At 45.1% G+C, this 27,588-nt stretch overlaps 1 protein-coding gene across 2 annotated transcripts in view; it reads right to left on the bottom strand.

Moving 5' to 3' along the window:
• MCU (mitochondrial calcium uniporter) overlaps window positions 1–26,642 on the bottom strand; it is a 93,503-nt gene extending 66,861 nt beyond the window's left edge. For both annotated transcript variants that reach the window (XM_068416561.1, XM_068416563.1), the window contains exon 1: window positions 26,487–26,642. In XM_068416561.1, the coding sequence (XP_068272662.1) occupies window positions 26,487–26,612 (126 nt within the window). In that variant the 5' untranslated portion in view covers window positions 26,613–26,642. The remainder of the gene's footprint in view (window positions 1–26,486) is intronic.
• Between the last annotated feature and the right edge of the window lie 946 nt (window positions 26,643–27,588).

The following is a 27,588-nucleotide window of genomic DNA, read 5'->3' on the forward strand; positions in this document are numbered from 1 at the left end:
TGTTTCAAAGGTGCTGCAAAAAAAAATCCCTCTCCCACGCAACTCTTATGGCTGCTGCAGAATCCTGCTAACTTGAACTAGACTGCGATATGCAGACAGCCATAGAGCGCTGACAAGCACTCTCCCAGGCTGCTGCATCAGTTCTCCGAGTGCCCTCCAGCAAGCAGGTCTGTCTTTGCTTCTTGAAGATACCTCTCCTCACTAAGCATCCACAGCTTGCCTCTACTCTGCCCAGCAACTTGGTTACTTCCAGTATTTATCTCCCATCACAACATCCTCAGGCACACCACCTTGCTACTAACCACCTCCAAAAACCTGGAGACATCTAAAGAGGGAGGAAAAACAAAGATCTGGAAAAGGACAGGTCTCATTGGTACAGAGGACAAATAAGCAGATAAGTAAACCACCCAGAAGCATCAGCTTAGCTGGTCAAAATCTGTTACAGCCAGGGCATCCATAGCTCTGCTCATCCTCCAATTCTCTGTGATTTCTTAAGCTCCAAATCACACTTAGTCCCCAGACAAATCATGAAGCTGCGGAATTCATATTCCATGTACAACCTTGTGTCCAACATCATCTGGCTTTGCATTAATGAGAGACAGACTTGTTTGAACAGAGACAGATTCACATCCTTCACTTGTCAGTCCGCAAACTAAGCTTTGTACTAAGAGTTCAAGATGGCTCTGGTCAAGTCATGACCCTCACCCAAGTAGGGAATCTCTACAAGTAGAATTTATCAAAAAGATTATATTAATGGTAGGGGAGAAAAATGAATAGCAGCACCAAAAAACAGAAATCGTGGTCAAGTATTACTAACATTGCACCAAAACTCTTACTCAGCCCATGAGGAAAGCACATTTTTTATCCTGTCTTGTATTTCAGGAGCCACTCTACTGTAGCTTTTATAGACTCTGCTAGAACTGCCAACAAAAGCTGGAGACAAAAGCTTATGGAAAAGCTTCTCTCAATTCACATCATCAACACCTAAAATCCCACCATCTGCCCAAAGTACACAAGGGGAAGCACCGTGAGCTAACACCAACCTGGAAAAATAAAACAAAACCCAAACCTGCACCATCTAGACAGCCTTGCACTATTTACATACACACAAATCCCTTTACACATTAATAAAGGTCTCGGTTTGCTTTTGGTAAATTCGCAAAAGAATAGAGCTGTAGTGGGGTGAGGCAGGATACATCCTGCCTGCTAATCCTATCCCAGCCAGCAGCCTTAAGGAGATGCCCAGGCACACCTGGGATCACTGCTACTATTATTACATATGTCTAATCTTGATCCTCATTTAAAAACTACTAAGAAACCCATTTCTATTACATTGATTTTTATACATGCTTTCAAGGGCAGGAAAAAAAGACCAGACAATGCCTTCCAGGAACTAACATCCTGACCAAGATTAGCTAGATCTACAGCTACTACCAGTTCTCTCATCCCAAAGAATAATTTACTCTGCTCTAGTCATAATGGGTACACAACTCAGTTTGACCTGAATAAAGGTCAAAGCAAAAAAAGTCACAGCTGAAAAAAGCAAAAATTTCTTTCCTGCACTTATCCCACTGTCACCCCCAATCCTATCAACTGTCTTGGGGATTCTGGCCTGAAACACCACAGCAAGGAAAGTTAACAGGAAAGTTGGAGATTTGCCTTCAAAGAAGAAACCCTTGTACGTTGGTGCACTATGTATTACTCATTTAAAATACAAATGTTGTGTTACTTGTGCTAAAACCAGTCTAACTGAAATGAAAGTGATTGTACATCTGTAACATCAAACCCCTAACGATACGACAGCACCTTGCAGTTTGGTATCATCAAGAGCATTTATTTTGACCAAACTCATGCTTTCATATTCACATCTACTGCCCAAATCTACCACAAAGGCAAGGCAGAGAACAGATGATTCTCTAAAGCACCTTTATCTTGTTGGTTTGGTTTTTTTGGTTTTGTTTGTTTGTTTGTTTTTGGGGTTTTTTTGTGGTTTTTTTTTTTTTTGGTGGGTTTTTTTTTTTTTTTTAACTCATTCAAAACAAGTTCAGTGAATAGAAGTTGTCCCAGATACTTGACCTGCTACAGAGTATCAGCCAAGTCACTTGTTAATCACGGTAGTCTGCTAACCTTCAAGAAATAAATCTACCTTATACAAGACAAAAGCATTAAGTCCACCAGATATTTGAGAATATTTCTTGAAACCTAAGACAGGAACAGACACAAGCCATAGAGACAGACCATCACCAGAAAGGCTTATTCATGAATTCCATCACTTAACATTTGAACTGGTTAGAGAGAAAAGATACATCACAGGTTCATACTAAAGATTTTGTGTGTTTCCTCAAACTCACGTGAATGGTTTTGCATGTTTCTGCTCAACCGCATAGCATAGAACATAGCAGGAGAGTCATAGTCATCCAAAATATACAACTGAGACATAAATACAGGCCCAACCTACAGTTTCAGGCTATCAACAAAATGTCAGCACACTCCTTGTGCTTTAACCGTCCGTGACGAGCAAGTAGCAGATGTCACAACAGCGAAGGATGCTGTAAGGCAGTACTAGAGGATGTATGCAGGGCATACCGAGTTCATCTTCATAGTATTCAAAGGTTCTACAAGTTTGCCAGATAAATACACATCAAATAATGCCAAGAATGTAAATTCATCCTCCAGCACTGGTCCTCCCGCTCTTGCTGTTTATAGACTCCAGCAGAAGTGATGAAGCTATAAAAGAACTCCCTCATTACCACCTGCTCAGCCTTCAGTATACAGCATGTCTTCAAAAGAGGAAAAAAAACACTCCAAGAAAGTACATATTGCCAAACTGGCTCTCGCTGACGTGTGCGACACTCTCCTAACAAAACAGTCTTACCACGTAGTATGCAACAGACTAAAGCCACAGGAAGGAGAGCAAGAGTCAGGCACAGTTATAGCTAAACTAGAAAAGCAGGTTTTATCAGCCATTTCATTATTTTTCATTGAAAAACATGAACATTCATTTAGCTTTAAATCATCTATCAGGTCAAACATTAGGAAGGTGAATAACTTCATTGTCAAGACCCATCTTGCTGTAACCTAAGACGTTTTTCTGCCCAGCAAATACTCCTAGCTCAGAAAAACCCTGATGATTTCCATTTGGTTGCCTGTACTGGAAAAAACATGGAGTTTTGACAGTCCTCGAGAGGAACAGACTACCACATCTTTACAGTGTTCAGAAGCTTAACAGCCATCTAAGGCAGTATCACAACCTGGAGAAAGACAATTATGATGATAACAATTCCCCTAAATCTGTCTAAATGCTTGCAAAAATATGACAACAGCTAAGAACGAAGACCTTAAATAAAAGCTTGCACTTGGTCATACACCCAGTCAGTTCCCCAGCAAGACAGGAAAGCACGTGCTCAAGATGCAGCAAGTAGTTTCCAAATGAATGTAGTTATTCAGCTGTAAGCTCGTTTCTGCAACGACAGTAAGGTAATACAGTAACCACCAAGTATTACAGCTCTGACCACTGCACCCACCAGTTCCTGAGTCACAAGCATTCACCGCCCCATCCTCAGCTTTAAGCTGCCAGGAACTTCTACACGTGGCCACATCCACATGGAAACAGGATTAAAAGAATCAGTCACTGAATTAATAACAGTGTTGACTTAGTAGTTGTATTAATCACCCTGCTGATTGTCGACTTCAGTGGGTCTCAAAATACTGCACCACGTTGAATAGAGACTTTCTCATCCTACACCTTTTACTCACTTGACCACCCGAGAACAGCACACTCAGAGCTCTAAAACACAATTCAATGATAATATGCTTTATTAGACTTAGAAGTTTTTATATACAGATAACCTCTCACCAGAAAAATCAGAGGCATATGATGAAATGAACAGATTGGTCTCCAGATCAACCTCATTCAGATATGCTACAGCAGTTATCCTCATCAACAGATGATGAAAGCCTATGAAATCACATCTTAACCATAATAATTCATATCCCATTCTTTTTTACTACTCAAAAATCAGTCATTGCTAACCTTAAACAAATACAAATTAACATCACTTTTTGAACAAATCCCATCTAGTTCCTCCCAAATTATTTTTCTGTCAGTCTTCCCAATAAACAGGAGGATATATCCAACGTAGTCAAAACCCTATTGGGCTTCCAAATATGTGGTGCAATTTTTCAAGTTATTCTCAAGGTACATTAACAGTTCGTACCTTTGATGAAACTTCAAGACTAGCACACAGAGAACAAAGATTTCCTTTTCGCCTTTTACATGTTATGTAAAAAGCCTCAGAAGTTCACTGCCATTAACAGACACTGAAACTTGAATCAACGATGGTATTCAACACCTCTTAACATACCTCTAAGAACTGAAACATTTACTATCCAAGAATTGCAAGTTTTTACTTTCATGCTGGTAGACAAAAGCATGAAGATCAAAACAGTAAAATACTGAAGAGATGAACAACAAGATACCAGCAGAGAAAAAGTAACGTGGCAGAGGTGGAAGGGAAGTGGTGAAGAACCTCATTAGTCAGGCAAGAGTTTAATTAAAGTGTGGAAAGAACAGTACTGCCAAATTCCAATTATTTTTGAACTAGAAGTATACAGCCCCAGAACACAGGCAGTTCAAGACAACTGAAGATTTAGCACAGCGGCATTAAAATAAGAGATGGGAAAGCAAAAGTGGAGCTCTATGTTGGGATTTGTTTTGTTTGAAGTTGTAAGTCCATATGTAAGCCAGGTAATATTGGGGCAACACTAGTACCTTCCTCCCTGACCTCTGTGAGGGCAGAGAATTCCCTCTCGGCACGTTTAAAGACCACATCAGATAGCAGGAACGGCTGGTACACTAAAGGGCAAGGAATCTTAGTAGGCCAGACGAATGGGCAAGCAAGCAGCTCAGGAGGTTCAAATCCAAATGCGGTTCTAACCACATGTTGTGCTGCATCAACAAAGCAAAACCGCTTCCCTCTGCCTGTGGGTGATTTGCCTCATGAGGCCACACCTGGAATAGCACGGTCCAGTTGTGCACACCTACAGTACAATGGAGAAGTGTGAAACTGGAAAGAGTCCAGGAGAAGGTCCACCAGTCGGGGGTCTAGAGCATTGGATATATAAGAGGCTACAGTGGAGGTACATATAAAGAGATGCCAGAGGCTGTTCAGCTTGGAGAATAGATTGCTACATGATCCAGTGAGCCTCCGAGTATCCGAAGAGGAACTGCAGGCAAGATGGAGCCTTGGAGGTTGCACAGCAAAATCTCAAGACACAAATTTTAACAGAATTCTCATTGGCACAAAAAAAAAAGGTGGAAAAATTACCATAAAAGCTGTGCAGCACCAGAAAAAGGCAGCCCAAAGAGGCAGTTGAATTTCTATCTTCGTAGATTTTTCAGAGCACAACCAGACAAGGCCTTAAGCAACCTGATGTAGCATTGAATCCAGCCATGCTCTGAGCAGGTTAAAGTTGCCAACCTGCAGAGGACCACTCCAACCAAAACTACCCAGCCATTTCCAACAACTGTTTAGGTTTACTGCTGACTAACACTCATAGGGAAAACTTCCAAAATTTGACCCTTCTTCCACCTTGAACACTGACAAAACCATGATAAGTATCATTTAAAATATCTTAACATCCTTTAAGATGATCAAATTCTCCGTTCTAAAAGTTCCTCATGTAAAAACTCCCAACAAGTTTGTACTCAGACACCTACACACTGCAAGCAAAATCACCACCCATCTATGAACACTACTTTTTACCTAACAGGTGTGATTAGTTAATAATTTCTTTGCTGATCAGAAAATTAGCTTCATCTGAAGGTCCTAACTGGATGCAATTTCAGCTAAGAAGCTGCCTATGGTAACTTTTAAAAACCACAATACCCCCCCTCCAGTGGTATTTGGATTTATCCCAGTGCCTTTTAAACTTTTAATAATCTGCCTGTACATTTTACTTGAGTTTTCATTCCCTCTAACATTCAAATGGTCACCCTACTAGCAAAGTCTAACATCATTCAAATGCTGTGCCCCATGCTCAACAGCCACAGCTTCCACACTCTGCTTGGCAAAAAAAAAGAAGAAAAAGGAAACCCAATTTCATAAGCTCATTTTGAAGAGGGAATATCTACATTCCTAAATTAAATCATCTGAGAAGTAAGAGCACATACACCTGCAGTAAGCCATCATCAACACCACCTCTTGCTAGCTCAGTCCCAGTGGGTCACTCATGCAGCTCTTAAACCCTGGACTTTTGTTGGAATTACTTGGTCAGAAACTTGCAAGAAACCCCACAACATAGATATCTTAAGAACTTACTTCTACCAAGCAATGCTAAAGCAGGCAACGCTGCCACTGGTTTCAACAATAGAGAGGACTCATCAGTTCTTGTTAAGAAAATTAAGTCTGTAAGTAAATTCATTTACTCTTTCTATTAAAAAGAAATTAATGTTCAGTATAAGGCAAGCTCATGGAGAAACTGGATTTTTACATTTCTACTAATACCTATTCCTGCAGAAGCAGCATTCCTTTGTGCTCCTGTTTATGCCTGGATGGTACATACTTTCTCAAGGCCCCACACAGACTGGCACGATCTCGTTCCCTTCAGAAAAAAAACAACATACAACCGCAGGTTATTTAGTTGACTTGAATTTTGTCATGAGAAAAACAACTTTAAATTTTTAATAAAGACTTAGCCAGAACATTTTCTAGCAACATTTGTTCAGACTTCTGTCTCTAGGAAAATCCAGATAATCATGCCTACACAATTTTGTTGAAGAAGTGACTGCAGACTTTTTAATATTGACCTATTCGTTAGCTTGAAAACCAAAAATAAAACTGACTTTGTAAACAAGAAGGAGGAATTTATAATTTTAGACCAGATACTGAGTGTTTTAGAACAAGAATACTAAACAGTGTGTGTTTACCTACTTATCACTGGAGGACTTTGTACTTCTGGAAGAGCTATAGATGATATTTCCCACCTCACATTCAGGAAGCATCAATCAAATGCAAGGCAGAAAGAAGGGGAAGAGGCAAAGTTCTTCCTCCCACACACATAGGCTCACTTGGACAAGATTCTTTAGCCAAAGTTACTACATATATGCCAGAAAAAACCCTTACAGATGAGGAACAGAAGCAGAGTATTCACCCAGCTGGTAAACAAGAATTAAAAAGTGACCACCGTGACAGTAAGCCACAGACCAACTGCCTCTGGGGGAAGAAACACAGCTTCAGCCACAGCAAACCCCAGGGGAAGAAAAACCAAAACTCTGTTAGCCGTGTGTATAGCGTACATATATTCATTTAAATTCCTCGTCTTTTCACTAAAAAGTACAAATCCCAAGATAAGTTACAAGAGAAGGCACCAGGCTTTTCCTCAAAACTTCACCCAGAACTGACTTCTCCATGGGGAGAAGCATTAGAAAGCAGCTCTACAGCCTACCCCATATGAGCTGTCTGCCTTCTCACACTCAACAGTCTTAACAGTCAGCTTTCCTTTATTACAAGTTGGATATAATTCTCTGTTTTGCCCCAGCAGATAGGATGTGCATCCAGGTTTTGGCTTTTTTTTTTTTTTTTTTTAACACCATACCCAGCACACTATCACCCACAATCCAATTAGCAGGTAGAAATTTGTGTAGCATAACCTTTATCTACTTTATCCAACCACTTGCATGCTTGAAAAAGCTATTCTTTGTGCCCTGCCGATATTAAAGGCTTATTTTAAGTACACACATAACCACCAAGATATCAAGTGTTGATTGTGAAGATTCCAAATGTTTTCTCCTGAATTAGAGATTTTTCAATAAGTTTTTACTAAAGTAGAAACAAGGATAAGAGGCACTGAAAATACCTATGCCATAGTTTTCAAATCTGTTCTGTACTCCCTTTGAAGTCTAGGGAAAGGCCAGAAGAGAAAACAAGGCTTTGCAAGGCAAAAACATTATTTCCCCCAGGCAAGTGTCCTGGTGGTAAATGGTACATTCTTTCTCTACAAAGAATTTCTTATTTCCCCCAGCCACCAAGCATTCATAGCACCCCAAGCACTGGCCCAACATGTAAAGATTAGAGGACTTGTAATGCCAGATAATTACAACACAACACATTAAGTAACTTGGAAGGCTAATTCCAGCAGAAGCCCCAAACCCTCTAGGCAGCAATAACACATATTACTCACCACACACTCCGTTCTGAGGAAGGGAAAAGCCAACACGACACTAAGCAAGGTGATGGTGTTCTTGCAGCCTTTTGTTCAGCCCATGCCCAATGCCATCCCCCAGACTCCTCAGGGGAGCCAGGGCCCCTGCCCCAGCTGCTCCTCAGCAGCCCACACAGCCCTTCCTCGTGCACCTAACGAGCACTAAGCCCCTCCAGCCTCCAATGGGGGAGAAGAGCCCTTTGGGCCAGGTGGGACTCGTCCCTCCAAACCCACCAAGGGCAATTGGCCATTCTCTACCCAGCTGGTATTGCTCTGAGCACTGAGCAAAGCTGCTAGAGGGACAGAAAAATCCCCCCCTTAGGAGAGAAAGACAAGGCACAACAGAAGGAATTGCACTGTGTTCCCCCTTGTTATTTGTATTTATTTTTTTAAAACCAATTCCCTTACTATATTAGCAAAGTTATTAATTGGTTTAATCTCTATCAACAGCACTTTGTGGATTTTTACCATAAAACATTGAAACTTATTAAGAAAAGGTTCTGCATGGAGAAAATACCCAGTTAAATAATGCAACAGTAGAAGAGGCATACAATTTTGGAAGCAATACAAACTCCCTTCCATGTAGGTGCTGGAGAAGAAGGATAGCTTCCCCAGCTGGGAAGCAGTTCTGCCCTTCAAGTTTCCTGCGCTTTTCTGAAGCGTACACATATTGCACAGTTTCTGCAGCATTTCTGCTTATCCCCAGCACGCCATGAGAGCTGCAGGAAGAAACCCCCTACCAAAGCAGTCTGGTGTCGGTCTGTTTGCACGCTCCCGTAGTCAGGGATACTCCCCAACACCAGCCTGATTTGTGACAAACTTCCCTCTTTCCAGCTCACATGTGCAACACGATCTACTCCACAATCCCAAAGGCAGTTTTAAAACCAGAACAAATAGCCAGTTTAACATCATAGGTCAAACATCCTTCAAGAGGTCCAACAAGCATGCCATTTACTTCAGTAATGACTCAAAGGTCCCCATTCAAAGGGCAGAGATTCTTAGAAACTAAATATTTACTTACAGAAAACCTGAGAGAATCCCCACAGCTGCTTCAGCCTCCTCTGAAGAACTCTTTTCCCTCCAGACAAGGAAGGATTCGTAAAGGTAAATCATCTGCTTGCACAGGAACTGCAGAAATTGCTTCCTTCGACACCTCTCTGCCGGCGGCGACTACTGAGCCAGCGTGAAATGAGTTACGCCAGGCTCTCCCGGGCAGGGTCACTCTGCAGCTCCTGCCTGTTAACCCACACTTACTCGTTCTGAAACCCTGGAGAGCAGCCAGCTGGTCATTCTGCACACTTCTACTGACCAACAAATACACCAATGCCAGTTTTTGTTAATGAAAAGCAGAAATGCCTTCACATCCCTAACTCTAAAGGGAGATCAGAACTGTCCTCCAACCCAAACATTAACTTTTCCCACAGTAAACACATACAAATCAGAGCGTACTATAACTGTAACCACAAAATTGGTGGGGTTGTGTACAGTCCAACAGTTCCAGCTTCATGAGGGATACCTTGTGAAATAGTTCTTTGCCAAAAAAACGCTTTCAAAGAAACCAAGAGAAGGCAAAAAATTCATGATGGCCCTAAAATTAAAAAAATACAAGTCATTTTCCACTTGCTTGGGGAAGGGTCTGGAGGGTCTGAACTATGAGGAACGGCTGAGGGAGCTGGGGGTGTTTAGCCTGGAGAAGAGGAGGCTCAGAGGTGACCTTACTGCAGTCTACAACTACCTGAAGGGAGGTTGTAGTGAAGTGGGAGTCGGCCTCTTCTCCCAGGCAACTATCGATAGGACAAGAGGACACAGCCTCAAGCTTCGCCAGGGGAGGTTCAGGTTGGACATTAGGAAGCATTTCTTCTCAGCAAGGGTCATTAGCCATTGGAAGGGGCTGCCCAGGGAAGGTGGTGGAGTCACCATCTCTGGAGGGGTTTAAGAAAAGACTGGACATGGCACTTAGTGCCCTGGTCTAGTTGCCATGGTGGTGTCAGGGCAATGGTTGGACTCGATGATCCCAGAGGGCTCTTCCAACCTGGTTGATACTGTGATTCTGTGACTGGAATCAGCACAATGTAAAGAAACTTGCACCTAAACTTCACACTGTACAAACAGACATGGGGCATTTGATCTCATCTTAATTTATAAAACAAGAAGAAAGACAGAAATGTTTGATGCTGAACATCTGCTCCGTTCACTGCGAGTGGTCTGTTAGCAATACTGACGGTGTATCTGTTTAAATCTGCACCACAGCAGTCTGCCAGATTACTGTTTTACTGACAGTAATTCCATGTTATTCTTCTAAACCAGGATAATCTTAACATAAGTACAGTAAGACGTAAGTACGTATCTTCAACTTGGTATTCCAAAAATCAGTTTCAACAAATTCTGAATGAAAACTGCCCCCAGAAGTTTTAGGCTCCCCAAAAACTTCCCAGTACTGCTCTAAGAAGTAACAATTCTTTCCTAAAGTTATCATCAGCGAAAGGTCTGAACAAGATGAGTCAACCAACAATGCTCTAAAACATAATTGGTTTGGATTTGGGATTTTTTTGCTATTTCACATGCATTCTTTGACAGCTTTTTGCTAATTTTTAATCAAAAATTAATTTGTAGGAACGTAAGACTCGTAGTAACCAGCATGCAAAGACAGATTATGGCTCATGTTAGATTAAGTGGACATTTTACACCACTGTACACACTGCTTGGGTTTGGTTTTTAGAAACTATGCTTGGTAGAAGACAGAAGAAAAGGGAGAGGACAGGGAGAGGTGCAAGTAAGACATTTTTATCATTGGAGGCCGCGGAGCTTCAAGTCAGCACATTATATAAAATTAATCTTGCCAGCTACTGGTACTTAGCTTTTTCAGCAAGGAAGGCATTAGTCACAGTCAGTAGCTCTACAGAGAGGCACAGCATCTCAGGAACACCAGAACGAGCACTAGAAAGAGGGATCAACGTACAAGGTGAGATTGTACCTCGTTAGACGTGCACCCCTTTGAAGATATAATAGAGGGCACACCCAGAATGGCAGCAGCAAGGGCACATCCCGTATGACAGGGGCTGGAAGGAGCTCTCAGCAATCAAAAGAAACGGTGCTCAGTCAACCAAATAGGTCACAAGGAGCATTGCAGGGCCTGTTTCAGAGATCCAAAGGCAATTTTCATTTAAGTAGCATCTTAAGAGGGAAAAAAAAAAACCCATATGCAATAGTTAACTTTGTTCCCCAGGATCCAGGGAGATTCCTTGTCAAGGACTGCTGCTCCAAAGGGAGGAGGTCCTGTACTCCCAAGAAAGCACTGCACACTAGATTATAACTACAAAAAATAATGCTAACATTAATGCGGTCCACACTGCAATGTCAAAGTGATAAAACCTCTTGCCCTGCTGGCAGTATTTATAGCTGAGGAACTCAGGATGTTTCCTATGCAACTAATAAAAAAGAAACAAGCAGCTTTTAGTAGGAAAGGAAAGCTTCACGTCGCTTTGTCACATGTCTTACTCAACTTGATTATTCTAAATTCTACCTGAGTATTACCTACAAGCTGTTCTATAAAGCAAATATTTTTATGAACCCCAGGTAAAGCTGACAAAAAAAGCAGATCATTTGCTCTGTCACTCTAGGCACAGGAAGGCATCATGAAGACACACCTTCCCATCTCCTCTCTTCACAGAATCACAGAATCAATCAGGTTGGAAGAGCCCTCTGGGATCATCAAGTCCAACCATTGCCCTGACACCACCATGGCAACTACACCATGGCACTAAGTGCCATGGCCAGGCTTTTCTTAAACCCCTCCAGAGATGGTGACTCCACCACCTCCCTGGGCAGCCCCTTCCAATGGCTAATGACCCTTGCTGAGAAGAAATGCTTCCTAATGTCCAACCTGAACCTCCCCTGGCACAACTTGAGGCTGTGTCCTCTTGTCCTATTGCTAGTTGCCTGGGAGAAGAGGCCGACTCCCACTCCTCTACAACCTCCCTTCAGGCAGTTGTAGACTGCACTAAGGTCACCTCTGAGCCTCCTCTTCTCCAGGCTAAACACCCCCAGCTCCCTCAGCCGTTCCTCATAGGTCAGACCCTCCAGACCCTTCACCAGCTTGGTCGCCCTCCTCTGGACTCGCTCCAACACCTCAACATTTTTCTTGAAGTGAAAGAAACACTTGTCTTCAGGACAAGGGTTAAATACACTATGTTCAACATTTGAACTTCATAGCTCAGTCCTAATCACTGTGTAGAGGGAATGATAATTAATGGCTGATCAGAGCTCTGGGTAGAAAAGCAGCAAGTGCCTAGTCAGAGACTGGTTATTTTTCTCCTATCAGATTATTCACCTGCAGAAGCCACATCACGATTAAGCCTGCAAACAGCAAACTGTTAAAAGTTAAGATGTTTTATGTTGAGTCATGTGTAGGGTTGTGCTTTGTCAGGACTTTTTAAAAAAAGTGCAACTACTAGCCCCACAGTAACTTGGTAGTCTTATTCTCACAGCAAGGATGAGGGGAAAAAACCCTATTGCTAGCTAAAAAGTAACATTGCAGCAACAGCACTGGAAAGACCAACTGGTGGGTAAGAACAGCATCTTTGCACCAGAATATAAATCAGGAATATAAAAGAAGTCACTGAAGTGCTTTGATGTGCCATCAAATTCCCGTACTTATTATAATAATAATGATAGATGGCAAAGCAGAATATGAACAGATGATAATAGTTCAACTGCATCCTATTCTTCATCTGCTTTTTTTTTCCCCCCCATAATTTTTGATTTTCTGCCTGGAACTCTCCTTCTCCTCTAGTTTGCAAAAACAACCATCTTCCCAGTGAGTCAGTGAGATTTATTTATACGGATCAGCAAGTTATCAAGTTGACTTTCAATATTGCTCAACTTGAACTTCATTAACTGATTTCTAAAAGATGAAGTTATTATACTTACAATGTCCTTTCAACGTCTGTAATATTTTTCAGTCCTGCAATGAATTATGTAGGTATTTTTCACGGTGAGAGCTGGAAGGATTTTACACTCAGGTAATATACAATAAATCAAAATTTCTCTACCAAGAAGTTGCACAGATTTCCAGTGCTTATCTCATGTTTATGTACCATACACCTCAAACAGCCTACGGCAGAAGCCGAGGGACTCGGCAAAATACCATTGCAGTAGGAGAGAAGATACAGTAATAACAACAAAAATATGTCTTTTATTTTGACTAGTTACATTTCTTCAGACAACAGACAAGCTAGAGGTAGATCTGTTCATTCATACAACCTTCAGGCTGGAAAGCTTGCAGAGACTGCTAATGAGGATGGCAAAAGCCTCGTAACTCAGTGATTACCATGACTGACAATTAATATTAAGGTACAAGCTTCATCCCAGTGCAGAGATAAGGCCAAAGCTGGAGAGCTGAAGCTGTAAATGCAACTCATGAAATGCCAATTCTAATCGCTTTAGATTAAATAAATTTCATTCATATTATTTCCAGTGCTGGCAAACCAAGCCGGTCACTAGCAGACAAGTATAAATGTCTTCAAATGAAGTGTTTCAGAGAGTGCTTTTTCCAAGGCAGACTGTGGCCAAAATAATTCACGTAGAAGTGAGTTAAACTACCTCATGCTTACAAATGGAGAAAAAGGGAAATACTTGTGAGAATTGGACAGAATTTTGGACATGGCACTTAGTGCCATGGTCTAGTTGACATGGTGGTGTCAGGGCAACGGTTGGACTCGATGATCCCAGAGGGCTCTTCCAACCTGGTTGATTCTGTGATTAAATTAGCCTAACCTATAAACAAGATTCATGGGACACTAGTTACCACTATGAAAACTGAAAGCGTCCTGAACTTGGAAAGTATGACAATAAAAGATTGATAGCTTTTTTTTGTGTGTAGAAAAGCTTGCAGAAGGCAGAGTAACATAGCTGAAGCGTGTTAAAAAAATGCCCAGACAACAATCAAAGGTTTTTTTGGTGTGTGTGTTCAGTGGAAAGGAGGTAAGGGCTGACTTGACTTTTTAGCCAAGGCAATTCAGCAATGAGAGACTTGAGTAACGAGGCACATCCCCAGCGAGGTGCGAGTTTCCCCATCCAGCTTACTCAGACACTCCGTGTACCCTACAGCATCTCGCAGCACTACGATGGCAATTCAGCTTTCGTCGTGCGCCTGCAAGCCATGGATTTCCCCATTCCCAAGGTTATAAGAAAACTTGTAAGTGTTCATGAGTCTGAATCCTGCTTGAAGCATTGGCAGCCCTAACTTGTGGCTAGAAAAATCACATCCTGAAGGATGCAAACAGAGCTCTGTGCTGCCATCAAATTCGTATACTAACTAGTTTGGATACACAGTGAACATGCAGATACACCTATTATTTGCTTGTCACATGGCAATGCGGATTCCATCTAGTGTAGAAATCCACCCAAATTATGTAAATACTGCCTTGAAAAGTACTGTGGTGCTTCGACATTGTAATTCCATGAACAAACAGCACTCTGGTGCACTCTATTATATAAAATGTCAGGCTAATCATAGCAATTTGGCTTTACAAGTGTTGCCAGATCTCCTAAATGAAAGTAAAAACGTGAATAGAAGTTTTAAGACGAGTCAATTACACACCTACCCCTCTTCACAGGACTAACTAAGAAATTAATTACATCTGACTGACCACAATAACAACCAATTCCTTAGGAGAAGAAGAGTGCTTGTTTTAAATCTTGAATGTAACACTGTTCGATGCTCAGGTGTCCTTGCCTATTCCTCTCCTCTTCACTGACACTTGAATAATTCAGAGGACACCCAGTTCCTAACCTTGAAGAGTAAGACTGTATCAAACTGGAGTCTGATTATTTTTCAGCCCAAGACAAAAAAAAGCCTGAATCTCTCGTCTGAGCCACCAAAAGAAGTTTTTGCTTCCCTGCTTACCCAAGAAGTAGGTCATCTCCACCAACCTCATTGCCCTAGATCCAAAGCCCTTGGTGCTCTACTCAAACTGGAGCTGTGTGTTACCAGCGTGCTTGGGCCAGCAGAGCGAAGGATGTCCTGCAGCAGATATCATGCACGTATCACTGGCTGAGGGTGGAAAAAAATACGATGCTATAATTACAAGGAGACATTCAGCACAAGAAAAGGAGCTGCTATGTAAAGAAAAACTGAATGGCATACAGGAACAGCCAACAGAAACAACCCACCTTTGGAGAGAGATAAAAAACAACATCTGTTCACAATGCTATTTACAAAACAATTAGTTTCACAAGCGCCTGTGTGGTATTAATGCTTTTCTCCAAGTCCTTCCTTACAGCATCCTTGCCAACTCACAAGACCATATCTGCATAGTCTCATATCCTGCCCTACTCAATCTAGCTAAATAATGAAGAGGAGTACTTTGAAACTGTTTGTTTAAAATTACTCTCTTGAGCATTAAATGCCAAAAGGAAATATGGAAATGGTCACTCCTACACACACGAGTGACTAGCTGAGTCAAAATAGTGATTTATTTTTAATGAGTACATGTGCAAATCTGAGTCATGTTCTTTATCTTTGGACAAAACTATTCTTAAGATTAATTTTTCCGTGGACACCACCACTCTATTCAACTTTGTGGTCGGAGAAATCCGTGGCTTTTTGGCTTCAAACCAAAGCTCTGTTTTGCACTATCAGCTTCTTGTTCCTTAGCAATCAGACTCACATCACCCCACCAAGCAACTAGGAAGGGACATTTCAACACGTGCAACAGTTTCTCCCTTCAACGCCACTTTACCAGGTGTCAAAAACCAAACCAAACCCACAAAAACCACACACAGGTCTGCAGTGAGACTCTGACTGGAAATGTTTCAAGAGTTCTCTCCCTTCAGAGCCTCGCCTCATCTGCTTGGCCAGTGAATTCTGTGAATAATATGTCATTGTAACACGCCTTTGAAGAGCACAAGAAGTTCTAGCAACAACCCTTTTAAGTGATGAAAAGAGCTCTATTAATGAAAAAGCTTTTCAGGAAAAAATTGCTGCCTCAAAGCAGCAGTTACCTTTGATTAACCAACCTGATACTTCACAGCAGGCAGGCTGCAAGTAAGTCAGTCCATTAAACCTCATGTGATGCTGCAGCCAAAATGGAGTCTGGAGAGTCACAGAATCACAGAATCAACCAGGTTGGAAGAGACCTCTGGGATCATCAAGTCCAACCATTGCCCTGACACCACCATGGCAACTAGACCATGGCACTAAGGGCCATGTCCAATCTCTTCTTAAACACCTCCAGAGATGGTGACTCTGCCACCTCCCTGGGCAGCCCCTTCCAATGGCTAATGACCCTTGCTGAGAAGAAATGCTTCCTAATGTCCAACCTGAACCTCCCCTGGTGAAGCTTCAGGCTATGTCCTCTTGTCCTATCGCTAGTTGCCTGGGAGAAGAGGCCGACTCCCACTTCACTACACCCTCCCTTCAGGTAGTTGTAGACTGCAATAAGGTCACCTCTGAGCCTCCTCTTCTCCAGGCTAAACAACCCCAGCTCCCTCAGCCGTTCCTTGTAGTTCAGACCCTCCAGACCCTTCACCAGCTTGGTCGCCCTCCTCTGGACTCGCTCCAACACCTCAACATCTTTCTTGAAGCGCGGGGCCCAGAACTGGAGTCATGTAACACTTACTCCTACTGCCTGCACTTGCCTGGAAAGAGTCTCAAGCAACATGTCCTCTCCTTCCTCAGCCCTTCTGCGTGATGCACGGCGCTGACCGTAGCCTGAATGAAAGCCAAATAGCACTCCGTTGTAAGTTTTCCGGGCGGTTCATAAAGTACAAAAGCAGCTTATCTGGAATGTGCAACAGGAAGGGAAAATTCTTTAATGTAGTCCTTTAATTCAGAGGGGAGTATTTGGAGTTTGTTTCATTACTAGCAGTATACATGGCTCATAACACAACTCTTCTTTCTTAAGACAGAGACTAGATTTGGTTCTCTTGAATCCCTTACACCCAAGTCTAAGTGAAGAATCCTACTCTCCCCTTAAATACAATACCCCCAAACTCAGAGGAAACCATCCAGCGCTGTACCAGTGTAATTATCAAATCTACTAAATATTTAGACAATGGAATTTCTGTTACCACTGCCTTAGAAACAAGCCCCTTGATAATGGGAATAGCCTTGCAGCAAGCAGCAGTCTCCCTTGGGAGCAATTCATGCAGCAGATGCTGTTATGCCTCACAAACATGCCACGGTCCATCATCCGCCGAAACGTTCAACTCCCCCTTTCCCCTCTGTGGGAAGCCAAGAGGATTTCCCAAGTCACATGATAAATTAGACCATTTTCATTCCAAAAAAGGAACCACATATTTTTCCCCTGGGAAATCTCTGCACTTTTTCAGTTCACTGTTATTTCAGGCAGAAATTACTTTCCCTGCCAGCCTTCCCTCCCATCTATCCCTCACACAAGAATCTCTGCGATGCTTTGGACAAGTTCTCAATTAATTTAAATTACTTTAAAAAGGTTACTGCTGCATTGCATATTGACTGCGTCCGAGTTTCATCTAGAATCATCGAACATGAATGGGACGTGGTACATCAATTTGTTCTCAGTGGTAAGCATTACGTACGTAATGACAATACAGTAATCGTACAGGAAAAGTTCTACACAAAAACCACCACCCAGACCCCAGCTATTGCTTTCTAATACCCAACTTGAAAAATTCCTGCGCCACTCCTGTGCTATCTTGGAGAGCCCATTTTCTCTTAAAATCTTCATTTGTCAGAGTAGTATTTTAAATTTTCACTTTTGAAGTTCCTTTGCCAGGCGGAAAATGTCCTTAAGTCCAAACATCTAAGAAAAATGACACGGGTAAATTATCACAGAATCAATCAGTCAGGTTGGAAGAGACCTCTGGGATCATCGAGTCCAACCACTGCCCTGACACCACCATGTCAACTAGACCATGGCACTAAGTGCCATGTCCAGGCTTTTCTTAAACACATCCAGAGATGGTGACTCCACCACCTCCCTGGGTAGCCCCTTCCAATGGCTAATGACCCTTGCTGAGAAGAAATGCTTCCTAATGTCCAACCTGAACCTCCCCTGGCGAAGCTTGAGGCTGTGTCCTCTTGTCCTATCGCTGGTTGCCTGGGAGAAGAGGCCGACTCCCACTTCACTACAACCTCCCTTCAGGTAGTTGTAGACTGCAATAAGGTCATCTCTGAGCCTCTTCTAGAATACCTCAGAGGTGGTATTTTAAAAAGAAATCGTTTAAGTGGAGAGAGTAACTCTATTTCCTTTTACAACAATCTGTCACAACTAATTTCTTTAATTTTGAGACATACCTTAGAGTCCACTATTCTGATTAAATTCCACAGCCTGCATTCTGGCTGATGAACATCCATTTGCTATTCGTTCTACAGATTTCAGCTGCAAATCAAAAAGAACGCAGCATCATTAGAAGTCATTTTTGGCAAAAGAAAACAAGGGCTTAAGACAATTATCACCACGCCTTAATGAGGGAGACCACAGTACATACGTCAAGTGACAGGTAGGTGCAGAGATGAAGGAAACCACGTAGAAGGGGAGAGCAGCTGACAAGGAATAAGGAGTCACGGTTCAGCAGATACCGCCGGTTCACGTTTCAGCTGACAGTGAGCAAGCCCATATGCCAAGGGAACACCTCCCGCTCATCGGAAGCTGTACCTTGTATAAATCATTGACAAAGCCATGAATTTACAAGGACCATATGTCAGGTTCTAACTGAATGGTTCTTAAAGTTGCTTCTCCAGCCATTTCCAAAACATACAAGTCTCAAATGCATAAACAAGCCACCTCCATTACTACATTTAGGAACACAGTTTCCCCTTAGTAGCTCCAAGATATGGTAATAACTGACATCAGCTCATCCAAATAAACTCACTATTCAGCTTAAGGAAACGCAACATTCTTTGTAACACAATAAAACAAAGCAAGCTTTGCCTAGCTCAGGACTCTTCAAGGTAATACAGTGACACAGAATGGAGAAAACAAGGAGCAACTTTACTCTCTCTTCCAGCAACTGATCTAGAAAATCGGAGGTTGAGCTGGAAACTCCCCTCACAATCTGGACGGAAAGGATGCTGATGCTATAGTCACTTCACCTATGAACCGCTCCGTGAGCTTCCCCACCTGAAATTGCTTGCACGTTGATCCAAGAAATCCAGTTGTTTTGCATTCCTCCTTCCAACCCGTCTATGTCAACCAACTAAAGTTAAATCCACTAGCAAAGGTGTCCTCACCTAACTGCACACTCAGATGCTCCGCGGCGAGCAGCTCTGTGCGGTACCCATCTGACAGAGTGCTCAGGCATCCCCAGCTCCTCCTCACGTACAGAGGAACGGATCCTGCTCCGAGGTACATTGCAAAGCCAAGGCTTACAGCTTTTATCTGGCAACCATTCTCCCGCACCCCATTTCTACAACTTCACGCCGCTTTGAGTCTACGTAAGCTTCGGATAACAGAAGGAGCAGCAAGCTACGTACACATCTTGGGACCTGCGGGACGTAAACAAGCAGAATTGTTACCATAGCATTATTCCAAAATCCTCTCAAAACAGCAATACGTTCCACAAAGCTTTTCTTAAACCCTATAAAACTTCTTTGGCTATGACCTCAGGGTGAATTATTTTATTCCCAGTAGGCTGCAGGACAGAACGCAAGACTGACAATCACCCAGAGGGTATTTTATGGTGGTCACCCCCTGGTAGATCCTTCCTAAGTTATCTATGCAAGTGAAATTCGAGTTTTAATTATTCCAATAAGGAGTTTCAGAGATTTGACAGCTTCCTCGTTGCACAGCAGTCCCTTCCTCCTGGGGAAGCCAACAAAAGCGAATCGCAGAAACAAGCTTGTTCACCACATTTTTTTCCTATCCTGCTTATGCAAGTTGCTCTACATTTCCTCATTCCTTAAGAGCTGCCAAGAATGCAGAAAAAGACAGCGGACATGCTTCGTATTTTACATGAGACATAGGCGACACCCCATAGGTTTGCCCTACTGGAAAATAATTCCACGTCACATTCAAGCGCTGCATATTTTCATCTTCATTAAAATGACATCTCATTTTGATAGCCAACTGAGACATTAATAACAGGAAGAAAACCCTTTACCAAAACTTTAATAGAAAAGGCACGAGTAATTTTCTTTTCATCGTTAAATACTCAAGGACAAAACAGTCCTTAAAGCCGGATCGCTCTAGTTGGCCCTCAAGTACTGAAATGTGATCAACAGCACATCAGCAATATCACAAGTGGTCTCTCACGCAGAGAACACTTCAGAGATTAGAAGTATTCCTCCACGGCGAGCAGAGAGCACAGTTTCATCCAGCAAAATTGCCAAGGACAGTTCCTCATCCCACACAGGGCTACCAGAGGCCATGGGAATAGAAAGCAGCAGTTGGGATCTCAGAAAGAGTGACCACCAGCTGACGCTACAATAAATAAGGAAATTTAAAAAAAAAAAAACCCAAAAAGTCACCCAAAATCTAAAACCATTTCTACATTTCTATGGACCTACAAACGGGAGAATAATTTAGATTACAGATTTTTATAATCTGTATGCTATTTTATAGAATGGCAGACAAGTGACTCATGGCACAAAGCTGAAATGAAATCACAAAAGTTACGTTTCACCCTCAAGACTGGGTGGGACCTAATGGCACAGAAAGTTTCCTCTTTAAGTTTAGTCTAAAAACAGCTTTAGAAAATTAACAACAACAAAATTGTTTAACTTTTTTTCTTTCTCGGGCTTGACTCTGGCAAGGAGAGCTAGACCCATCCTGAGGGCAGCTGAGAAACACTCCCCATAGGGAAAGAGAATTGTCCTGAAATTTTTGTATTAATGACTGGATCAATGTGACCCTGACTGTAACTTTGTTTCCCATCATAAATCCTACATACAAAGTCTTGATTATTCCCACAGGCTGAGTTACAAATAATAATAAAAAAAGTAGTATCACCAAGTAATTGTCAAAAAACCCCAACATCATCTCCTTTCTGTACAGCGCTCCTCTTCCACATAAAAAGAGCCCTGGAAGTGTGTTCTCCAGACACCACCAAGTAGTTTTTTTCCTATTTACTGAATGAACAGGCACATCCAAAGCTACGAAACACCCTTTTGTTTTAAATTCAGCCTCGCTTCAAAACCCATTTTGCTCTGTAAGAATGAATGTGATGTGTGTGGGAAGGAGGCGAGGGAAGAAGCAGGAGAAAAGGAAGAGGTTTGGTGGAGAGACCCATCTTTATGGTCAAATCAACTCTTCCTAGGGCTTCCTTGACATTATAAATGTTCTGCTGGGTTGGTATTTATTTGTTTTGCAGTTCAAGCCACATCCCATCTTGACTTCCAAAGGGACACCAGATGTATCTCTTCCTGGTCTGCAGCATGCATGTCACTGCTCCCACGGATGCCCCATTTGAGGTCAGGGTAGGCAACAAGTGCAGCCAAAGATCCAGCGAGAATAACAGTTTAATGCCCCTTCAAACCACTGGACAGCCACCAGTTCTTCAGCTTTTTAATCATTCATTTGAAAAGGTACAATCAGCAGTGTGCAAAGTCAGGAGAAGAGAAGTTCAGTTAATTAAAGCAGCCTGCCAGTTTCCATCCTCAGCAAAAACACAGACACCACACCAAAACATTCTTCCAAGTCTCACCATCCTTGCAGCCAGTCACTGCCTCCACGTGAGTTTTATGAGTCCCAAGCTTCACCTCTTAAATAAATTTGTTGCAAGAGATGGGCAACAGTAGGGCAATAAGCTGTCGCTTGTGACAGCCAGGGCTTGGGGTGGTTATGGGGACCCACCAGGGAAATTATTACCACACCATTGAGCAACAGCTTGGCTGGAAGTTGACGCTGCAACAGTTTCAGCCACAGCATGGAGAAAAAAAATAAAAAATATCACCAAATACACATTGTATTTATGCCAAGTAAAGGACAGCTTCAGCACGATGTCCACAGCATCTTCCTCCCAAGGCTTCGCACATCCCAGGACACCTTTCCTTGGCACAGAGGCCTCTCGTCTTTGAGGGATACACTCTCTACTGCATCCTTAATACACGGCTACCTGCCCCAAAGCTCTACCCTGCTTGGAGGACTGATGGACACAAGTAATCCTGGTCCTCATCTGGAGCAGAGATAAAAACCTGCAAGTTGCCTGATACCTAGTTGAAATTTGGCCGCAGTTCGATTAGGTTCAGCTTTTCCTTTTTAGGCGTAGAAGTTGTCACCAGGAATCATTACTGCCAGGATTAACTACCATAGGAACACCACATACAGCCGAGCCCTTGATTTTCTACCGGTATTTTTTCCAGGTCTGATTACGTACCGATCCAACAGAACTCAACCACTGGCCATGTGCACTAAGAAACGCAACAACAAGACTCTAATCTTTGCAGGAAGAAAGCCACGAAGATTAGTCATTCAACGTGCAAAAGCAGAGTGTTTTATTTAAGTCCTTTGTCTACCACCGCATATCTAAACAATGTTCATAGCTTACTTCCTTGTGAACCTTTGTGCAGCTTACCCTCAACACCCACAGCACCTGGAACAAGTAGGAGTCAAAGAAAGGGCTTCCCTTTCTTCACAAGGAAGTTTCCTCTGAGAAACATCCACTTTAATTCTCTCTCCGCACTCCTCTGAGGGCAAGCTGTCTAACACAAAAATTGCTGTGATTTTCCTGTTAAGCACCAGAAATTACCACAGGGCAAGGGCCTTAATTAGTAGGTAGAACCGTGATTTATGGCTGCTGTGCTTCCCACCAGTTTATAACCTAGCAAACACCACTACACTCAGAAATGCCACCTAATGGCCCACCAAGCACTTGGCTCCATCCCGGTTCCACTCCCTTTCCTCAAAAACCCCAAGCACAGGACTGTGTGTTCATACCCCACGGCACACCTTGTAACAGCCCAACCTTCTGCTGACCAGCACCAGCCACACTCCTCCCCACCACTCTTGCTGCTTCTCCATCCTTTGCAACTTCTTGGACGTCGCTGGCGTACAGAAAAAGAAACTACACACAATACTTTTTTTCCACCTCATCTTGCTTGCTGATACCAACTTCTGCCATTTCTGGTCTTTCCACCAGCAGAAGTTACCTTGGCCCGATTAAACAAGCTGCCCCCTCCCCTCCCATCTTCACATGTGACCTCCCAGCAACACATCAGATGTCCACAGCTCCCTCCCAACAAGGAAGTGCACACAGCACCAATTTCAAACAAGCACCAATACTGTTGATGTCTCGCTCTATGAGCTGTTCATCTGTACTCGTCTCCAAAGCCGTAGCCATCCTCCCACTCCCCCTGACACTACAACCCCTCCAGCCTACTTCTGCAGTTTCTCCACTGCAGACGTGCTTGCTGGCTCTCTCCACCTCTACAAGGCTTCTTTTCCACTCTCACGTACCTTTAAGTGAGACTGGGAGAGCAGAAAGAGATACAACCTCAGATACTTGTGCTGCAAGTCCATTTATTCCGCTCTGTCATATTCTTCCAACGCTATGGACACTCCAGCCCCGCTTTCTACATGGTGATGCCAACTGGCTCTCTCCTGGCCCTTCGCAGTCATCCTGTGAGGCACAACATCACCACTTGCAGAGGGGAAATTAACAACTATCAGTAAACGCTTCCTCCTGCCTGCTTCTTCCTACTCCAAGATCAATAAGTGAATTTCTCATTCAAATTCTCTCCAACCTCCTCCCAAGGTCTCTCAAACCTTGTGATACTGTTCAGCTAGGACAGAACGTGAAGACTCGCTGGGTCCTCCATAACCCCACTCCTATACGCTGATCCCACTGACCTTTCCCAGCTTTCTCGGCTTTCAAAGCTCTTAAGAAAGCTGCCAAATGCTTCATTCAAGCCCTACATCCCCCAGTATTACTGTATTCCCATCTGAACCTTCATAAACCAAGTATTTATTCAAGAGTTCGGACCTCCTTGCCCTTTCTACTGCTTGATGTTACAACGTCCTCATTCTTTACCCATCTGGAGGGGTTGGTTTGTTTGTTTTAAAGTATTGTCCTCTCACAGTAGTCTGGTCAATTGGTTCAGGCTCTTCAGGCATATTTTATATCCCTTTTGAAAGAAGTCATCCATAAGACCATTTAGCATTTCCACCCTATTTCAAGAAAGCCCATTTAATTTATCACCTCTGCTAGAAACCAGCCACCCTGAGAAGTAACAGAGTAGAATTTATTGTAGTAAAAACAATACTGCACAGACATAGCTAATATAATCACTCTATTAATTACACCTGTATTACACAAACTCCTCCTATTTTCTCATATCATCTATCGGCTCAGGAAGCTTATGTGGTCCAGCCCTATCATCATCCATAACTGATTGATGCAAGTCTAACCTGTCCTAATCACCTCCAATAATGAAGACTGAACAGCATTCCCAGGAAATAATTCAGCATTTCACTCCTCTTCCTGTCAATGAAAAGATTCCCAGCACCCAACCAAACCCCTCTTCTCACACTGTAAGCCCATTACTCCTTCTCCTACCCAACACAGGTTGTTTTTCTGCTTCCTCTTTGCAGCAGCCTCCTTTCAATTTTCCACGGGACACAAGCAAAATCCTTCTTCTTCCCCGAGCACCTGAAGAGGATGGCCTTGACAGCACGATTTTAGCGTGCTCCTGAGCCCACGCTTCAGCCACGTCTGCTCAGCTCGGACCCCGGCAGCAGCAAAGCATCCCACACAAACACAAGACGTTCAGGATATTTTTAAATGGTTGTTTTTAATCTTCTCACACAGTTACTGCTACACTTAGCCTGCCTAGCTGAATCAAGCACGAATCTGAGTCTCTATTAAATTAATCGCAAAGGTCAGCTTAAATTTAGATAAATATCTTATTATTTTCTGAGCCAGACTGCTAAGAGACACAACTTATAGGACAGTTGTGAAAGCCAAAAAGGCTCTTCCACACCTGGCCAGCATCCAGGGTACCGCTGGCCTCGTTTGTCAGGCTGGTATTTACAAAGTCTGAAGTCAACGCCGCAGAAGTCACACTTCGCACATGTGAACGACCGCCCTGCAAATATGGGACTGATGCAACTGAGACACTCGACACCGACAGAACCTCTGGCACCCCATCGCTGTGAAAACACACCGACACCGTCAGAGGAATCACCGGCACCCTGAAGATACCAGGCACAAACGCTTCGCTGCTCTTTAAACAGCACCCTAGGGACCCGGCGTTGCCTCTGCTGTTCCGAGGGAGCTCAGAGCCCTGCTCCATCACCCCGTTAACACACGCTTTCGGCGGCTTTAGGGAGTTTTGCAATTAGTTGCTTCGGCAAAACAACAAGCGACAGGTGCACACCTCCGACGGCAGCTTTTTTTTATAGGCAGCAAGAAACCAGACTGTGGCAAAAGCTAGAAGAATATCCCACGGTTACACACTCTCCCCTTAGTTTAAAAATAAAAAAAAAAAAAAAAACCACAAACTCCCGGTATTTTTAGCAAATCTTTCAAGCTCCAAGACACAACCTGCCGCCTTTACGGGGCTTTTTCCGCCCTAAGACACTGACGCTCTTCTCTTCCCTGGCATGAAGATGCCGCTTCTGCCGGGAAACCAAACCAAAACTGGCGTATTTTTTTGTTACCTCCCCCCAAAGCCACACCAACCTGGATGACACCGACCTGGGGAGCCCCCCAAGCGCCTCTCCCCTCCCTGACCTTGACGGGGGGCGGCAAAAATAAGAGGAAAATAATAATAATAATTAAAAAAAAGGCGAAGATCCGCTGGGCACTGGCGCTCGCCCGCTGCCGTCCGTGCCCCGGTGCACCGGGACGATGCTGCCTCTCCCCCCCGCACCCCACCAACACCCCGCCCCGCCGGGGGTTACCGGCCCCCCCCGCCCCGGCTCTCGGCGGCCCCGCGCGCCACCTGGCGGCCGCGCCCCGCCGGGACCCGACCCCCGCCCCGGGAGCCCGTCCCCGGTACCGCGGGCTGCGCCGGGCCGCTCCCGAAAGAAGGCGGGGGGGGCGGTCAAAGAGGGGGCACAGCGCAGGGCTGGGGAACGGGGGGGGGGGCGTCGCTTGTTCCCGGGGCAGAGCGGCGGCGGGAGGGCCGGGGAGCTGCCCGCTGGCGGAGCGGGGCCGGGGGGCTCGGCTGCCGCCGCCCGCCCCGCTCAAGTTTCGCCCGGTGACGGCACTAAGAATAACGCGCAGCTGCCAGGGCCGGGCCGGGCCGGGGGCCGCCGCCTCCCGGGGAACGAGGGGCCCCCCCGCCGCCGCCCGCGGCTTGCCGGCACCGCGCCCGCCTCAGCCGGCCGCCGCCTGAAGGGCACGGCTCCCGCCTCACTCACCGTCCGGTGTCGCTGCTGTTGCTGTTGGCGGCGCCGCCCCAACGCCGGGAAGCAACCGGCCGCCGTCAGCGCGGCGGGGCGGCGGCAGAGGAGGAGCGGCAGCGCTCTGCCCGCCGTGGCCGCCATCGCGCCGCTGGAGCCGCCTCACGCTGCGGCGGCGGCAGCGGCGGCGGTTGCTGCTGCCGCCCGGGTGAGGGGAGGGGAGGGGGGGGTGAGCGGCGGGGCGGGGCCGGCCGGAGGCGGCGGCCAATCGGAGCGCCCCCCGCGCCGGCCCGGGGCTCGTCAAGCAAGGCCGGGATGACCAATCGGCGCGGCGCGGATGCCCTGCCCGGAGAGGTGATTGGCCGCTGCTTTCCCTCCCCTGGCGGCGGTGGGCGGGGCCGCGCTCGGGCTAGAGGGCAGGGAAACACCTCGGCAGGGGCGGGGCGGGGCGGGGCGGGGCGGCGGGGAGGGGCGGGGCCAGGGGCGGGGGCGTGCGGGGAGGGGAGGGGTGAGGGTGCGGGGAGACGGGGTGCGGCGGGGAGGGGATCGGGGAGACGGGGTGCATTGGGGAGGGGGTGCGGGGAGACGGGGTGCGGGGAGGTGGGGTGCAGCGGGGAGGGGATGCGGGGAAACGGGATGCGGGGAGACGGGGTGCGGCGGGGAGGGGGTGCGGGGAGACGGGGTGCGTTGGGGAGGGGGTGCGGGGACCCGGGGTGCGGGGAGATGGGGTGCGACGGGGAGGGGATCGGGAGATGGAGTGCGGGGAGACGGGGTGCGGCAGGGAGGGGGTGCGGGGAGATGGGGTGCAGCGGGGAGGGGATGCGGGGAAACGAGGTGTGGGGAGACGGGGTGCGGGGAGACGGGGTGCGGCGGGGAGGGGGTGCAGGAAGATGGGGTGCATTGGGGAGGGGGTGCGGGGAGACGGGGTGCATTGGGGAGGGGGTGCAGGAAGATGGGGTGCACAAGGGAGGAGGTGCACTAGGGGAGGGGGTTGCAGTGGGGAGAGGGTGGAGGGAGATGGGGTGCAGCAAGGAAGGCCACAGAGGCACCACCATGGCCCTGGGGGTGCAGCGTGGGGGAGGGACAGGGATTTGGGGTGCCAGGCCAAACCGGCATCTCA

The sequence above is a fragment of the Nyctibius grandis genome, chromosome 20, assembly GCF_013368605.1.
Source record: "Nyctibius grandis isolate bNycGra1 chromosome 20, bNycGra1.pri, whole genome shotgun sequence".
Lineage (NCBI taxonomy): Eukaryota > Metazoa > Chordata > Aves > Nyctibiiformes > Nyctibiidae > Nyctibius > Nyctibius grandis.